The sequence below is a fragment of the Amyelois transitella genome, chromosome 7 (genome assembly GCF_032362555.1).
Source record: "Amyelois transitella isolate CPQ chromosome 7, ilAmyTran1.1, whole genome shotgun sequence".
NCBI classification, from domain to species: domain Eukaryota; kingdom Metazoa; phylum Arthropoda; class Insecta; order Lepidoptera; family Pyralidae; genus Amyelois; species Amyelois transitella.
In genome coordinates this window covers 6986368-7004575 of record NC_083510.1, presented here as the reverse complement: position 1 = coordinate 7004575, position 18208 = coordinate 6986368, and the positions used below count along the sequence as shown (strand labels likewise).

The 18208-nt window shown below is 40.1% G+C and overlaps 1 protein-coding gene across 1 annotated transcript in view; it reads right to left on the bottom strand.

Annotated features, from left to right (window-relative positions):
- The window catches only part of LOC106133429 (serine/arginine repetitive matrix protein 2), a 34275-nt gene that overhangs the window by 1990 nt on the left and 14077 nt on the right, over window positions 1-18208 (bottom strand). The window contains exons 6-27 of the mRNA XM_060944955.1: window positions 17995-18114; window positions 17544-17676; window positions 17322-17400; window positions 16712-16850; window positions 16272-16377; window positions 15776-15902; window positions 15196-15280; window positions 14050-14292; window positions 13414-13543; window positions 12930-13019; window positions 12540-12652; window positions 12035-12150; window positions 10158-10255; window positions 9744-9906; window positions 9329-9436; window positions 8648-8842; window positions 8312-8371; window positions 7825-7936; window positions 7468-7568; window positions 6994-7020; window positions 6216-6283; window positions 351-3792 (exon numbers count right to left, since the gene is read on the bottom strand). Coding sequence (XP_060800938.1) covers window positions 351-3792; window positions 6216-6283; window positions 6994-7020; window positions 7468-7568; window positions 7825-7936; window positions 8312-8371; window positions 8648-8842; window positions 9329-9436; window positions 9744-9906; window positions 10158-10255; window positions 12035-12150; window positions 12540-12652; window positions 12930-13019; window positions 13414-13543; window positions 14050-14292; window positions 15196-15280; window positions 15776-15902; window positions 16272-16377; window positions 16712-16850; window positions 17322-17400; window positions 17544-17676; window positions 17995-18114 — 5855 coding nt within the window. The remainder of the gene's footprint in view (window positions 1-350; window positions 3793-6215; window positions 6284-6993; window positions 7021-7467; window positions 7569-7824; window positions 7937-8311; window positions 8372-8647; window positions 8843-9328; window positions 9437-9743; window positions 9907-10157; window positions 10256-12034; window positions 12151-12539; window positions 12653-12929; window positions 13020-13413; window positions 13544-14049; window positions 14293-15195; window positions 15281-15775; window positions 15903-16271; window positions 16378-16711; window positions 16851-17321; window positions 17401-17543; window positions 17677-17994; window positions 18115-18208) is intronic.

Genomic DNA, 18208 nt, shown 5'->3' with positions numbered 1-18208 from the left:
TAAGCGTCTATTACAATATCTTCTATGAATGTATCATATTAGAAAATAAACGATACTTTTTGTCAAGTGTGTGTAATGCGATAAAATTCATGATTTCCAGGTGACAGATATACAATATTTATACAAATCAACACATATTTAAAAAAAGTTATTCTATCTACAATAGTTGTACAATATTATAGAATGACTTTGGATCACTAAATGGTATCATTATTGTAAAAGCATTAGTGCTGTAAACATAATTCAAAGCGTGAAGCGTGCACAGAATAAAATCAGATTATATTCATTTGGGAAAGTTATTTGATAATCGTATTAATTACGTGACAAGTATGTAAAGGAAAAATACACACCTTGGTAGATGGTCCTTTTCGTGGTCCGACTTTCTAGTTACGCTGATCGATATCTTTTTTCTCTGTCTTATTTTGTCTAATATATTTTCGGGGCTCGGTTCTTTCTCGCTCTCTTTGAGTATGATAGCGGAATTTCGAGTTCGTTTCGGTCTGTAGGTGGCGTAGTTGCCGGGAGAGTACATGGAGATGGTCCTGTTGTACTTGTGGGGGTCCCGGAGCGAGAGCGCGGCCTCGTCTCCGTCGCAGCTGTCCAGCAGCGAGCGAGTGCGCGAGTAGCGGTGCGCGCTCGTCGCCGGCTGCTCGTAATCCAAGTAGCGGCTGCCCGGGTACTTCCTGAGCTCGCTGCGGTCGAGCGATCGGTACGTATCTATTTTATCATTCAGTCCATAATTGTCATATCTTAAATTACTTCTAGTGTTGACGGGAAGTTCTGTCAGCAAAGATCTGTACCGCTCGGTGGACGGCGAGAGATCCGAGGCCACGGAGTACCCCGGTGATAAGTCGTAAGTTGCCCCGGGAGAGGTGGGGGAGCGGTCGAACTTGCAGTCCGCGGGCGGGGAGTGTATCCGCGACAGGGGGTCGTATTCGGCGGCGCCAGGACCCACTAGATTACTCTTTCTTCGTTGTTTCTTTTCATTAAATCTAGAATAAAAGCTTTTTCTACGTATTCGATCCACTACGTCCTCTTTTTCAGGTGTCAGGGATTCGTGATTTCTCAAAGGATGATGAACGATATTGTCTGAAGGCGACGTAGGATTTATATTATGGCTTTTGTAATCGCTGCTAAGATCCGATTTATTTTCAGAATTTGAAATGGTTGACCTACTCCTGGATCGACTGCGACTTAATGTATCCGAATTACAGACGACTGTATTGCTGTCTGAAACAGAGCTGTTCTGTTCGAGTTTCACTGTCTTTTCTGTCTCCTTTTCATCAGGCGAAGTATTCATATATAGCGGTTCTATCACAGGATTCGTAGGAACTATTTTTTTTACTCTTGGCAATCTGGAGAAATCTAACTTTAGCGTGGTTTTTAAATTGTTCGGTTCGTTTTCTTTTTTGTTGCATATCGTTTCGTCATCTACCAACGTCGTCATAGCACTGTCGCTGGTAGTCTTTCCGTATTTACTTTTACGACCCAATCCGTTCAAAAGGAGGGAAGTGGGCCTTCTAGGCTTATCAACATCTAGAGATTCAGAGTTATCTTTTTCAGGCGCTTTTTCAATCTTATTACTAATATCGGTATTACATTCGAGATTTTCGCTTAGCGATTTTTCAAATATTGGTTTAGCGGGCTTCTCTTTCGGTTCGAATTTTTTGAATAAGCCCAAAACTTTGGATACCGTAGTTTTGCTCAGATTGGTGGTCTGGTTGTCTAGAGCGGCGACGTCGGAGAGCGTGACGGCGCGCGCGATGAGGCTGGACTCGGAGGGCGGCGCGGCGGCCGGCTCGGAATGCTCGCGCTGCGCCCGGTTCTGCTTGCCGTTCTCTTTTTTCAACTCGCCCGCCGGGGCGCTATTATCCGGCACTTTTTCTGGCGAAGCAGATTTATTAGATGCAAATCTTTCTAATTTGTGCCCGATCGATTGCAACATGGACTTTTTCTTTGTGACGGTAGGTTTTGATCCATCTTCACAACTCTTTTCTTTGACTTTTTTTGTGACTTTTTTCTTTTCCGTGGCAGGCTTCGCTTCACTTGCGTCTTGACTATTAACTACATCAGTCTTAGATTTAGAAGAAACTTTTCTTATTATTTTCTTTTTTATAGTGCCTTTCTTTTCACTTGATGTATTGGACTCGATTGGTTTCGTTTTAACGTCTTTTGTTTCTTCAGAATTGGTTTTCTCTCCGCTTTCATCAACAATCCTTGTTCCGTTTTCCATTTTGCGATCTTTCGGTTCGGATTCATCGATTGGATCATTTTTTACTACCTTATATTTTTTCAACTGTAAACTTTCGTCAATTGATAGTATTTTCTGATTTTCAGGTTCAGTTGGCTCTAGTGTTTCGCTATTTTTCAACGAATTAACCTTTGCCAGATGTTCAACTTTTTTCTTTGGCAGAGTAATACTAAAACTTACTTCAACATCATTTTTAGCTTCTGGACTTGGTGTATTTATTTTTGACGGGGACGGTAATGTATTTTCTAAGGGTAAATCTTTTTTAATATTTCTATTGATATACACTTTTTCTGGAGAAGGGCTACTGGCTGGATAGCTTTTAGGTCTGATTAGTTTAGATTCTCGCTGTGCATTATTTTCTTTGGTTTCAGTTTCTTTACTCAAAGACGTTTCCGTTCGTAAGTTTTGATTAGATTCATCTATGGAACTAAGATTTTTCACAGGGTAACTCTTCGGTCTCGTCAATTTCGAATCGTTAGAAACAGAACTTTCGTTAAATCTGGATTTTTGTTTAAATTCGCTAAAATCTTTATACGGTTTCGTATCTTTCAACATTAGGGACGAATCTCTAGCGCTCTCCTTGATATTGTCTAAACTCGGGAAAAACGGAGTATTCGATCTGCTACGTTCTTTGACCGGCAAAATGGAGACCGGCGACAGGCACTTACGAGCATACACGCCTTCATCTTTATTATAAGTGTATTGATTATTATCGTCTGCGGTATATTTTAAGGAGGGGGAGGATTCGAGGGACTTATTCTTCTTTTCTCTTATTTCTTTCAATATTTTTTGAGTTTCCATTTCTTTCTCTTTCTTGTGTTTAATGTAAACGTTTTCGTCGGGCGGGGAGTCGAAAAAGTCGGGTCGCAAGAATCGCGAGATTCGTTTTCGGGGCGGGTCGAGAGCGGAGGCGCGGCGGCGGAGCGTGGGCGCGCCGTACGCAGCCACGTAGCTCGGCTCCGACAGCAGGCTGCCGCTCTCGGCCTCGTCCAGCGACAGGTACTTGCTGAGCAGCGGCCGCTCCGGCGTGCTGCGGATGCTGCTGCCGCGGGACCGCTCCGGGGACTCGGAGCGCGGGGCGCTCGAGCGTCGAACTCGGGGCAGAGTGCAATATGATGTCGGGGATTCGTAAGCTGGTTCCGATTTAGGTTCTGGCGATTTCGAGTTGGAGGGGTTGTCGTCTTGCGGTGGCGGCGTCGTCGCGGATGTGGTGGGTTCGGCTGACGTCTCCGAGGTGGGAGTCGGGTCCGGCAGCGGAGTGGCGGGCGCGCTGCGGTCGGGCCGCGCGGCGGCGGGCGGGCGCGCGCTGCCCAGCGACAGCGTGCGGCGCAGCTCCTTGGCGGCGAGCGGCGGGAGGTGCGCCAGCAGCTGCCGCTGCAGACGCCGCGCCAGCGCCGGCGTGAGCCCCGACAGCGCCCGCATCTCCGCCTCGCTTAGCTGTATAGAGCTCAGGTCCAGCGAGGACTCGTCCGCCCCGCCTTCATTCGATTCAGTACTTTGTTGAGCCCTCGTTGAATGTTTCCCGGATTTCTTACTATTACCTGCAATTTAATCGAAAAACACACGTTTCGATCATGCAGAATGCTCGCTGGGATGGCGTATTTACAGTGTCGGTTTACTAGAGTGAATAAGACCGTGTGCTCCGTGGGGCTGTTCGACATCGCAGGAGCCTCTGAGCACTGTTCATATTTTATCAGTTAAATAGATCAAAATTTAGGACACAACAATTATGACTAACGGGATTGATTTACGATTAATACACACAAAAATGCGTTCGGTTAAAGTTAATACAAATGGCAGCTCCGTACAAACTAATTAGATCAAACAGTAAGCTTGAAATATGCTAAACAAATCAAAGATATGCATTTAAATGTTGCTTTTGAATTTAACAATAATTTACCAGATGCGAACTAAATGAATCGAGCGATGAATTTGATAAGATAACAAAGGCATCTATTTCGAAACAGCCGCGGCGCACCGTGCGTAACACAAAACACATAAGAAGAAAATAAATATAGTTTAGTACCTATTGTTGTGTGGCGTTTGTGGCAGGTTTGTGGTTGGCGCTGGTGCCGCTGTGAAGTGAAGATTTGGTCGGAGCATGCAGTGTAACGCGCAACCCAACTGCAACCACACCAACACAACCTCACTACGAGCGCCGCCGCGAGCGACCGGCGCTACCGTCGCGCCACTCGCGCCCGCCGACCTCATTACATCGAGTGCTACCACATCCACTAGCTACACACTGATGCTATACTTTTTACAAATAAATAAACTTTCTATTTCTGCTCGTTTCCTCGCTGAAAATAGCTTAAAATGGTTTTACTACTTTAACATAACATAATGTTGCGACAGGCGATGCGATACGGATATTTTTTTGACGGTCACTTCATGCATCGATACTACTGAATGAATTGAACTGGTGGCGACTGATAGCAACGCAACATTTTCCTGCTAGTGTTAGCGGGTAGGAGAAAATCAACACCTGCACAAAGAATGCGATTTGATAAAACATTATAACACTACAATGCAGAAGGAAAAAAATAGGTTAAATTCTTTATTAATATGTTAATAAACTGAAAATTACACACCAAATATACGACAGACTATTAAAAATAATATTTATATAATCTATCGTATTGCATGTTAATATTGCAACATTTCGTTCTATAGAAAACGTTACTATAATTCGAGGCTCTCATGTAATTAAACTATCATAGTTGGTATTTTGATTTACTTAAGGGTTTGGTATGAAATGAAAAGTTAATTTGTATCTTTTAGTTTGAAGCCTTTAGTGCTTAAGCTTGCTATAGTAATGTATGTGAATAGAGAAGTTTTACTTAAGGCGATTACAACAGACGCCATTTTTATTCAGGGATTTACACAGTTTCTCTATTTAAAATTATAATGTTCCTTGTCGTTCATCTATAATCCCCTTATAACGTTCACCAAAAGACGCTTAGTGATTTTGTTTCAAACATTACCGTTTTAAGCGTCTTTCATGTAAGAGGCCCTTCTTTTGTGCCCAATTTTGGATTTGGATTGTTCACTAGGGATTTATAACTTTATAATGCACGTAATATTTATAGGTTACACAAATTTAATTTTACCTATAAAAGACTTAAATTCTTGGGAAATTTGAAAACACTAAGCGCCCTCTGGTAAATTTGCTTCTCCATGAAAGCTTGCTTTTTAGCTATCTACTGACAGTGCGTCCCATACAAGGAAAAACTACAAAAGTTTTGCACGTCGCCAAACTGAATAACCGTTCCAAAATTAATTTTATGTGTCATCATTGGGCTGAATTCTGACATCGTTATTGGTTTTTTTGTTTATTGCCGGTTTATTTAACATTTAAATCAATTACAAAACTAAGTTTGAGGGCAATTATTTGGTGAAATGTTTATTAGTTTAGAGCGGTCGTGTTTGATATAAATAAATTATTTCATAGATTGATTAATATTTATTTGAATAAATCAAATTAAATTTATTTTTAAACAAAAATTGTGCGCGTCGTAAAGAAATAGTGGAAAAGTTAAACACATCACCTTTGGCGGGTCAATAGTAAAATAATAATTTAATGAATTTGATCTTCGTCATTTTAATTATGCTCAGAATGAGTCAGAAGAAAGATCTGACGTAGCTAACTTGGAATGGTCATAAAATTGGCGTTTACAACAATTCTTTGTAGTACTACGATAACAAACAGTGTGACGTAATGGTTGGGTGGAGCGTAAAGCACATTTTTATGTATTGTATAAGTCCTTTCAAGAAAGCAAGCATTTTGAAGTGTACTTTGTGAATTGCACATAGGTCAAATATTACAGTGAGTATTTTTTCATAGTGATCATCAGTGTACTTGCACCGAAAGGATTTATTGCGAGTGGCGCCTCCAAGCGGTGTTCTAGAAACGTTTTCTATAGAGCGAGCGTGTGCGTAGAAATGCGATCACAGGGGAACTTACCTCGGGGAAGCGGCTGGCGCGAACTGAACATAGAGTCGAAGTCGCGGTCTCGGCCCCAGCCTTCGCGTCTGAAATATCACATTTTACCTTTATATTTTTTTACCTTAATATTTTATGCTTAATGGATAAAAGAAAATGAAAAAAAAGTCTCGCCTCTTCACCTCTGGCATCTGGTAGTGCTAATGATTTTTCAATTCAGGATAAGAGCATCACCATTTGATAATGACGTTTACTATGTGTTTCAAACTCAAGTTTAGGTAATACGACATGGCCAAAATTATTATAGAAACACTTCTTCATTGTAATCAACATTCGAATTTTCGTTTCAAACTTAGCCACTCTATTTGCTAGTGACACATAGCTAAACAAGAACGATCTATTGCAATGATATTTTAAAACGCCCATAGATTATGGGTAAGACTGAATTTGAAATGCCCTGAAAATACGGTACACACGCTGATATAACTAAAATTCACACTTCGATTCTTGACTAAAAACATGCCAAAAATATCCAACATTTTCATTACGAAAAATAAATGTCTAAAAATTTGGCAAATAAAACGAAATAGTAATGAAATATATTGTATTTATATGTAATGTGAAATAATACTCCTATATTCAGGTGGAAAATTCACTTACGTTTCAGATATACTTCGTTTACTTTCCACATATCTATGTGTGCTGCATGAAAAGTGAAAATAACACAAAAGTACATTAACTATCTTTAATATTTACAAGTTGGATAAAAATGTCTAATTAAAAAAAATTGTATACTCACAATAGATGTCTTCTCGGTAAGTGAGGGCTGCATGCATAAAATTAACATATTAGTTGGTAATATAATTATAAAAAAGATGTAATGTTAAGCAGAACGAAATTATTTAAGCATGTATTTAAACACATTTCATGTAATCTTTAAGCACCATGGGTAAAATACCGTTTTTATTACTTTTGGATTATAGTAGTCTTAAATATAATATGAATGTCATCAGAGTTGTGTTTGTGATGATTGAAAAAAAAAAAACAAAAATGTTTAAATTCTCGATAAGTTTCTAATTAGATAAAGCAATTTCACCAGAATCAAATTATCAGTAGTAATATATATTATTATCAAAATATGGCGTCATAATGTGTTATTTTTTAAAAGTCACATTTACATATATTTCATGGTGAAAGGCGAAAGAACCTGTTTTTAGCATTGTTACATGATTTTTCAATTATTATTCTTAAAGAAGCCACGCTAATACTCTACCTGTTAAAGAACGGTGACTGCAGGTTGTTGAACAGAGAGTGGGGATGCTGAGAGAAACCCGGCCCCTCCTCGCCGTTCAGACGGTTGGTAAGTGCGCGAACCTGTACACATTAGTTTTATTTACTTATAGAAAAAGTCTAAGGCGGGTCACATAACATTTAAAATATCAAAAGCCTGTTTTCCGAAGACGTGTGCCGAGACTGAATTTTACTACTTGCCACGGATCCTAGGCATACTTCTTTCGCTTACAGTAACAGTTTTCAGCATCCTAAGTTTGAGCCCATTGGTACGCATATCATTCCTGGTGATATCAATGCCAGATATGTCTTCGAACAACTGACCAAGAAAATAACTTACCCTGTGCAATAATGTAGAGAAGAGGTTCTCGGCAGTGAGCAGGTGGAACCCTTCATCTTCTTCGTCTTCTTCTCCGGAGCTGACGGACTCTGCGCGTGCGGCGCGGGTAGACCTGAGAATGTCACCATAACATCAATAATAAAACTTTATCAACGTCCTTGTGCAGGGTCACACTTTAAAGGCTGCCTTTAAAGTCCGAATAGATTTTTTTTATATATTTTTTCTGGAGAAAAACAAAGCTCAGCAGCTATGTATGTCAAAGTCAGCACTTTGTCATCAATCAGAAGACATATTTTTAGGGACTTATATGTTTTCTTTACATCAAGAAATTGAAATTACCGCAGAATAATTTATTTTGTAAATAATTGTTCTGTGTTCACTTTAAATACAGAATTAAGAACACAGAAAATTTATTTGTTGTGAAGTCGAGTAAACCATCAATGGAAATGGGTTTTATGTAAAATTTATGGTAAAAGTAATTATTTACCTTAATCTGTGCATGTGAGTATCATCTTCCTCTTCCGATTCACCCCCACTGACTAAACTGCTGTAAGACGAAATACATTTGTTAGTTAAAAATTCAGAGTCATTGATACTATTGATTAGATTGAGTCTACAATTAAATACAAATCGCGAACATTGTTACTAACTGAGATGTAAAATCAGACGAAATAAGCGATCACTTGAATTTCAATATAGATAGTTTTCTGAAGTATGCTGGTCTGCATAGTGTAGGTAGTTATACAAAAGCGAGCGCGCCGCGCTAGTCTCCGGCTCGAGCGAGCGCTGGCGCGGTGTGACGTAGCTGTATAGTGATAGTGACCTGATCCTGCGCGGCTTGAGCGAGCGCTGCGAGCGCGCCGCGCTAGTCTCCGGCTCGAGCGAGCGCTGGCGCGGTGTGACGTAGCCTTTACCCTCCACCGCGATGGGGATGATAAACTCGCGAGCAGACTTCTTGATCGGTTCGCCGGGGCTTGAGCATGTTTCTGAAGCGTTCGATTCTGATGATGCCAATCGTCTGGAAGGGTAATGATCATACATTGAATTGTTAGGCACTATAGCCGACTCATCATACTGTCTTCCACCTGGCTTTAGTCCCGGTGGTATCCTCACCTCTCTGGAGAAGAGCCCGGTGCATGCCTTTGACCATGGATCCTAGATTGGGTGAGTCAGGTTTTTACTACCCGAAGCGACTCCCATCTGATCTCCGCAACCTTTGCAGGTAAACCTAACCTAAACTGGATGTGTAACCATGGAACCAATACCCATGGTTTCGATCCAGTTGCCTGAATGTGCAGGTTTCCTCACGATGTTTTCCCTCACCGTAAGAGCATCGGTTAGTATTTAAACTGATGTACTTTGAAAATAGTCACTGGTCCATGGCCTCACTCATCATACTGTATTCGTAAATATTTTTTCAGCTGTGGATTCCAAAAGTAAGATTTTTACTTTAATATAATAACTGAATATTCACTGTATTGTATACAAATAATTGGTAAGTGACCTGACAGGCGCGTGCTCAGCGCGGGGCGCGGGTTTGGGCGCGGGCGGCGGCGGCGCGGGCGGCGACTCCGACACGTGGATGGGGATGATGCGCTCCACTGACACGCCCCTGCCAACCAACACATTTATATTTATTACTATTACACAAGTAAGTAAACTATATCGAGAATAGATTTTAAATGCAAGCACTATAGTTCACGGCCGTTTTATGGATAAATGGGTTGTTTATTTAAAAAATCGTTTATGGCTCATAATTTCGTTGCAGCGTTGCATTATTGATCGAAAGACACGACCGTATGCAACTTGCGAACTCAACGTTGCGCCTTCTGGCAGCATTATGACATAACGCGGTGTTGCAACCTAGTACATAACATTCGCGCTCCATGACTGTGTCTTTGCATACGAGATAATATTACCTCGGGCGATGATCCTCTATGCGGTGTTGCGCCTCTGTGCGGAACACTCGCGGTGAAGCTTGCGACGTTGCCGTCCCAGGAGTGGCGGGAGGGGTGTGCGGCGGGGACATCAATGACGTCACGCCCGCCGACGACGAACGACCGTATGGCACGGGGGGCTTGCCTGAAATAACATAATGCAGTAGTCGATAGTCTCATACAAAACAATTGAGATAATTCAAAAACTCGCATAAATTGTTAGTGTGGTAACGTAGAAATATTCAAATGTAACTATCTGAATCTACGTTCCATCACTAACCCACCCTGTAAACGTAGCGAAAGGCTACGTTTTAGTCTTGTGATCATTAGCTCTGTCAACCACGTAAACAATGAAGATGTAATGTGTATGTATGTATTAATAATGACAATTTTTACCAGCCCGAATGTACGTAGATATAATGTCCCTGGCACGCTTGCGTCCTTCTTCGCCAGCTTTTTCCTCGGCCAACTTCGCCATAGAGTTCTGGAGACTTCTGCAAATATAAAAATATACGATGATGGTTTCTTCAGGAGATATTTTTGGAATAAATTATAGCAACCGGTGTGTCACACCACCTATTACCGTGATGTCTCTCTCATTTTTTATTACAACATACGCAACAATCGCATACATACAGACAGAGAAAATAGGGGATTTTCTCTGTCTGTATGTCTGCGCTTATCACGGAAAGTTGTGTACGGATTTTGTTTCTGTTTGAAATGTTGGAAATAGGGTTTCGTGAAGAACGATTATCTCTATAAATGTTATTCGTGCGAAGTCGGGCTTGGTTGCTAGTTTACTTAAAAAGATAATTATTTATCATGACATAAGAAAACTAAGATCGTTCAGAAAAACCCTCTTTGTTGAAATGCTTACCACCAATGCATTTTTTTTTTGCTTTATCTATATGCGTCAAACTTATCATGCAAGCTCAGTAATATACGTAATATGAGCAGTTTTATATTTGAGGATTGTTTAAAGCACACTTGTACGAGGGCGGCACTGAAAATTTCGGGAATAAAGGAAGTGATACAACATTACTATTAAAAAATGTATTTATTGCATTTCGAAGTAATTCCGCGAAATTTGACACATTTTTCCATACCATTCCATTCGGAAGTTGGGGTCTACAAAAAGGCCGTTTTGTAGGCGTCCACAGATTCTTTAGGTGATGAAAATCTAACCGCGAAATTTATTTTTTACTTTAGGGAAATTATAGAAATCATTAGGGCATAGGTCGGTGCTGTACGGCGGATGATCTAATAATTCTATATTTTCTTGCTCCAAAAACTCTTCTGTTCTGTGGTAAGTGTGAGAACTCGCATTGTCGTGATGGAGGATGGTGCGGCGGTTGCAGTTCTTTGTACAGAGTTCAGACACAACTTGTGGCAAACAAATGCTAGCATACCATTCTGCATAAACCGTTCTTTGTCCCTCAAGAGCAATAGTCGCAACATGGTTTTGGAGACAAACGTTACCACCGTTTTTAGGAAACACTCCGTGAGTAAACAATTTTTGTTGGCTTTAATTCATTTTCCAACACCCAAACTCGTGATTGGTTTTTGTTTCGGGTTCGTACGCATATATCCAGGATTCTTCATTTGATACGATGTTGTATGCAGCATTTGAGGATCCTGCGTGGAATCTTTCGAGAGTTCTGACGCACCAAGTAATGCGAACCGCGTCAATCCACTTCTAAAGTTGTCATAAATCATCATTCTTTAATTTTCTCGAGTCAGTTTCATTTTCTCAACGACTAAACAAGTTTGACAAGACCTCGTGAAAAGGCCGGGAATATTTTTTTAAATACATAAATGGTATTCGATTTATAAAACCAAAGGGTTTTCAATTTTTTTTTTAATATGACAGGAACAGTGGAAATTTTCCATTCTTAAAACTTTCAGTGTAGCCCTCGTATTATATTACGGTAGGTTGCGCTTTAATGCGCCGTGGAATATTGCCGATACACTTAAAAAAGTGTTAGTACTGTGTATACAATATTATGTACATTAGTTTGAATACAGACCGATGCTATTACAGTGAAGGAAAACATCGTGAGGAAACAGTACATTCAGGAAACTGGATGTGTAACTATGATCAAGCCAATACTGGTGAGGCATCCTGCAAAAGTTGCGGAGGTCAGACGGGAGTCCCTTCGTATAAAATCCTGACTCACCCAATTCAGGATCCATTGTCAAAAGCGATAGTGGTGAGGATGCAACCGAGACTAAAGCCAGGAGGAAGAAGAAGACTGTATATATACAATATGTACCTCCTGGCGTCCTGCAGCAATGCGGTGGGGTCCATGTTAGCGGAGCTGTGCGAGGGCTCGCTCTCTGTCTTCTTCACTCCGCCGCGAGGCGCCATTGGCTCTTCTGATAGTTTTGTCTACAAAGAAATAAATACATTTAAAATGAATAACAGTTTTTCCAATATCATTAGAGATATTATGCGTAGGTATAATTATTCTATTCTGAAAATAAATTTATTTTCTATTTGGTGTACTATTATCCCGCATATCTTTGTGTGCAAGGGGCTTTTGTTAACGCAACCGACATCCGGCAATATTGTCGTCTTTGAGCCGAGCTTGAAAACATGCGTTTTAATCGCCGATATCACGAGTTTTTTACTGTCTGGTGAAAAATTGTTTCGCCCGTGCGTTCACATTTTCTTCATCGGACGGACAAAAAAAAAATGAGTCCAAGGTCAAATTACTACTTTTTCTCTTAGAACACTAACTTCATACAAATAATTGACACCAGCAAGGTCACACTTACCGGTGACGGTTCAATGCCAATCTGTTGCAGCCGCACAGAGCCAGGCTCCCCGGTCTTGTTGCTCAGCTCGCGGTCTTCACTCTGTGCCTTTGGCTTGGCGATCTTTGATAACACTGTAAATAAATTTCATGTTTTTATTTTTTTGTGATTGAGTCTGGCTGGTTGCATGCTTGGCTTAAGAGCACGGGCCCCACTACTTTTTGCAGGTGATTAGACGAGATGACTGGTTTTAACTAGTGACTGTCATTTGACCTCAACAATGCCAGCCAGAACAGAATCATACTCTGAAAGAAAGGGTCCTTAATATGAAAGTTAGTTTGCGAGTATTTTCTTATTTATGAATAATTTTTAATAACTTTTTTGAAATTGTTAATAACATTATTACTGTACCTGGTTTGGTAACTGTACGTTTCGGCTCTGGTGCAGAAGTGAGCGACGCGCGCCTCTCAAATTGATCCTTGAAATTACCCACGTTGCCGCCTGAAACAATCAAATCATAGGATCAACATCACTACGGACATTAGTTTAAAGGTTAGCTGATCCTCTTCCAGTAAGGAATAGAGGGGAATCCTTTTAAAATAAGCCTGGTAACGAAGAATAAGTACAGTGCGTGCCCGCTGCTTCTGTTCCCGAGATTGTAAAAGTCAATTAAGGAAAAGGCTAATAAATTTGGATCTTTTTTGGCGATGGGCTAGCAACCTGTCACTATTTGTATCTCAATACTCTCATTAAGCCATACAGCTGAATATGGCCTTTTTGTTTTTTTGAAAGACTAGTACTAGGCTCTGTCTACCCCGCTAGGGATATAGACGTCGTGACGTGACCATTTGTATCTAAGTATGTATGTACAGAAGTACAAAAGTATGATATTGACCTGGTATGGAGAGCTTCTTCGGTTTGTTGAGCGCAGGCGCGGCGGGGGGCGAGGCAGGGGTGGGGGTGAGCGACAGTGACGTCAGCTTGTCCGCCGCCGCTGACACAGAGTTCGGCTTCGGTTCCTCCACCTGGCAAATGAAACAAATACAATTAAACATGGTTTATTGTGATAAAAAAAAGGCGACAAAGAGAGGCTTATAAATTTGGGATTCTTTTAGGCGATGGGCAAGCAAACTGTGAATTGTGTGGTTGCTATTTGAATCTCAATTCTATGAATGCCAAACAACTGAGCGTGGGCTATCAGTCTTTTCAAGACTATTGACTCTGTCTACTTCGCAAGGGATATAGACGTGATTATATATATATATATATATGTGTTATAAAAAAAAAGGAACACGGATGTTATTTATAAGTTTTAAATCATGAAAGATTGAACCAGTTTCTCCTGGATCTAAGTCTAGAGCAATTTCGACAGACAAGGCATCAAACTAAATCTGCATCTAAATTAAAAGTTACATTAAAAATGCACATACACTGAGACAGGCTTACTTAAACATAGTTTTATTTTTTTGCGCAAGAGTTACACCTTTGCGCTGAAGACGTGAGATATTTGATCAGATCATAAAATACTCACTTTTGGTTCGTCTTGTTTCTCAGGCGAGGCGTTCTCTTCCGATTTGCTGACAGGTTTTTTCTTAATAGTTACACGTGGCTTAGCCGGCTTTTCTTTGGCTTCTTCTTCCTTTGGCGCAGGAGTAGGCGCGGGCGCAGGGGTGGGTGCGGGGGCGGGTTCTTTGACAATGTCCTTCGTGAGGTCTTTGACCAGCTCGGCCGCCGCGGGTTGAATGGTTATGGTCGCCGATGATTTAAGGCAGGGCTGCGGATACAGGTTATTGATATTGTATGATAAACTTAACACGAATGGAACAATTTACGAAAATCAAATATTAAATAACTATAAAATAGAGACAGGGATATTGTAATGGCAATCCAATATTCATGGTACCTACGTTGGTTGAGGGGCGTTTTAAAAGGATTTATTAATTTATTTAGCAGTCTCAGACTGTCTTTATCTTAATCATTTTAAATTTTTACCCTAAACAACTAATTCTCTGAGAATAAAAACCTTACTTCGAAAAATATTCATTTGTTCTCGTTCTTACAAAAAACAAGTTTTACACTAGGCCTTTTCAAATACAGTACATAGTGTTATTCCAAATCAGTGACATACGATTTTGTCGCACTTAATATTATTAAAGATCATTGAAGTAATCCTAAAGCCGCATGGAATGTTTTGAAAACACTGGTAGTAAACACACAAACGTTGGCATGCGACCAAACCGGGTGATACGACTCAGCGGTTACGTTGTACAGAATCCAGAACGGAATTAATAATCGCACAAATATGTAAGTAGGTTTGTTTATCAAGTCAGACGAATTGTCACAAAATATCGCAAAGATGATGATGGGCAAGCTCCGTTTTTTATTTATTTACAACAAACTTTTGCTCGCGGCTTTAGCCGCAATTAATTCTAAATTTCCAAACAAAATCATGTAGAGATCGTTATAAAATTGAGTCTCAGTCTATCCCTCCGAGAATGCGTGATTTGATAATTATATATTTTTAATACAAATTGACAAAAACCACTGACTTTTCATAGACAAATTATTGATACCTTAATTTTTCCACCCAGTGTAGTTTCGACTGTCTTGTTTTTCACGTAGATGTAAGAAGACATTTATAATTATTTTACAAGAATTGCTTTAGTAGTTTTCTCACCGCTTCCGTAGGCTTGGGGTCTTCGATCGCTGGCTCGGAGGCATTCTCCTCGGGCAAGGCTGGCTGAGGAGCGATGCTCGCCGAACTGTAAAATACAGAATCTTTCAGGTAACTGGTTGTGACAGGGGACATATTTTCTGCCAAACTTTAGCGCGGGTAGCGCTTCCACGGGAATTTTGAGACAAAATAGTTCATATTACCTTTGAAGGTTTCCTTTTATCTCTGTCTAAATATCATCAAAATAAGTATTTAAGTTTTCGTGTGACAACATGCAATAATTTTTTTTTCTCTCTTTAGATTGGTGGTATTCGAATCGATAAAATGTCCTTTTATAATGCGTGATACGCATCGTGGGCCACATTTAAATACTGCCTCGGTTATGTACCAATGACTTTCTGAGTTATAACGGTGGGGTTACCATTTTAAGGAAACCTAGATATTCAGGCAACTGAATGTGTTATACCATTTGTAGAGGTTAGATGAGACCCTTTTTGTAAAAGCGATACATTCAAATTTTACTTTATACTAATATGTTTCACTTCATTTATTTGAACCAAATCTAAAAAAGTCGTGATGTTACCTAGCAACTCTCTCCTTCTTCCTCTGCAGCCCACTAGCAGACATGGCGATTTCCAGTTTTCGTTTATTTTCGCCCGCAGAAACTATGGTGCGTGTTGGAGAAGGCTTGATGGCGTCTTCGCCACCCTCTTTACAAAAAAACGTAATGTGTAACAAGCAAAAAGTATTAATATCGTCTTACTTAAATAATAATTTTAAGCTAAGTCAGTAACAACACTAAACACGTGATACATTATAATAAGAATAAGGACCATGAAATCACATTTGGTTAATAATTAAATCAAATCATAATTCGTGCCAGCTACTTTTGGTTATAAAAGTCAATGAAGGGATATGATCATATTCTTCTTTTAAGTGATTTTAGATGCAGACTGTATCTTCGAATATCAATCCATCGCTAAGCTATCCAGCTAAACGAGACCCTTTGAGCCTTGCGACTGATGGTTCAGTCCAACCCGGAAGGGATACAGACCTAATTATGTGTGTATATTACTTGCCTGCAACAAGTTCTAGAATCCTCTTTTCAGCAGAGTTGCTCGGTTCGACCGCCATCGATGCGGAGCTGGTGAGGTCGGTGCCGCTTTCTTCGGGGCCTAGTTCACTCTGTCAAAGAAATACATGAATTGAAACATGTGGTACAGATGAATAAGTGTTATAAAATTGTGTTTAGTGTGTTTTTCGTCGCGTTACGCGCGGCATTTTCATCTGCCATCAAATAATACTAGTATGCCTAGATGCTCCTCGTTGTCAATTGGGATTACACTAACCGTCCACTTAAGTTGCACTGGATAGACTATGGGAAAAGTGACCGTTCGCAGTTCCATAGAAGCGGTTTGAATTAGTATCCCATAACAAAATTTTGAACTTTGGCACTAGCTCATTGTTATTTGTCTGGATTATATTTAATTTATTATCGCAGTCACATCTGCACACTGACCTCGGGCAGCAGCACAGAGTTGCAGTGCGAGGGCGCGGCGGGCGCGAGCGACAGCAGCAGGTCCAGCCGCACCGGCGTCTCCGCCGCCAGAGCCTCCGACATCTCCAGGCACGACGTCTCGCACCCACTGTTCACCCACCTAATTAAACGAAACAGTCAAATTATATTAGATTTAATGCTTACGTATTACACGGAAGAGCATCGGTGTTCGACTAGTTAAGAAATAAAAAAGTATGACGCCAAGAAAGCACAGGTTCAATTCTACTATGGCCTCGATACTAACAGATGTTCAAGCCTCTAAGATCGAGGAAAAAAATCGTGAGTGAGAGAGAGATTGTTAGCAGAATCCAAACTTGGTAAGGTTCCCCAAGAATGCGGAGCTCAGACGGTAGGTGTTTCTTGTAATCTGACCTACCCAATCTAGTATTAACTATTCTATGCATCTAATCAACACAGAGATCATTCATTTGAAAGACGTAGTAGTACTAATTTTCCTGATTCACTAAACAAATTAAAAATTAAATGCATAATAAAAATAAAAATATCAACAACGATTTCGAAGTTACAATACTTACAATAAATGAGTAGATAGATTATCAAAAGAGCTTACGGATGGTCACAGATGTAGGCAATGTCTGCTCGCTTCAGGGGATCCACGGTCAGCATGTCGCGAATCAAGGGCGACGCGGCTGCAAGAAACAACAAAATACTTACTATGGATATGAACAAATCGGAATTATATAAAACAAAAGAAATGCTATGTTGTACATGAAATTAAAGAAATAATGTGTCGTCGTCTTTATACATCATATTATTATTAGTTTTTACTCACTAGAAGGAGTCTTGGGCTCGTAGTAATCGCCGTTGCTGATCTGCCGCACTAGGCGTTTGAAATTAGAGCCATCGAAAGGCATGGCTCCATAGACTAGAGTATATAGAAGCACGCCCAAGGACCAACAGTCTACCTGAAAAATAACGAAATTTTCTAATATTAATATAATAACTATAGAAACTATGTCGAATGAACGGTTGAAATTATGAATTAAATTTAAACCAAAAAAAAGAGTGATTAAATTAATTATTAGCTGTTTTTTTCTACTAATTAGTAAGACCCCAGGGAACTGTGAACAAATTCTGCGATGATCTGATGTAGATTTGTTTCGATTGGCCGGTAAACAAATGAAGTTACCCATTTAAATCACTTGAAAAATTCATTGAGACAAATTTAAATGGAGACATGTGAATAAAAGTAATTTTAGCAAATTTTTCAAAAGTGGAATTACCTCGGGTCCTATATAGGGAGTGCCTTTTACAATTTCCGGAGACGCGTATAAAGGTGACCCGCAGAACGTTGATAGAAGTGAGGTTTCTTTGAACACATTCGACAGTCCGAAATCTGCTATCTGAAAAAATACATACATCTTAGTTTTAGTAAAGTTTGTAAAGGTTTTTTGGTAGAGAAAGCCTTGCCGCCTTTAGTTCATTTTTGAAGTGTAA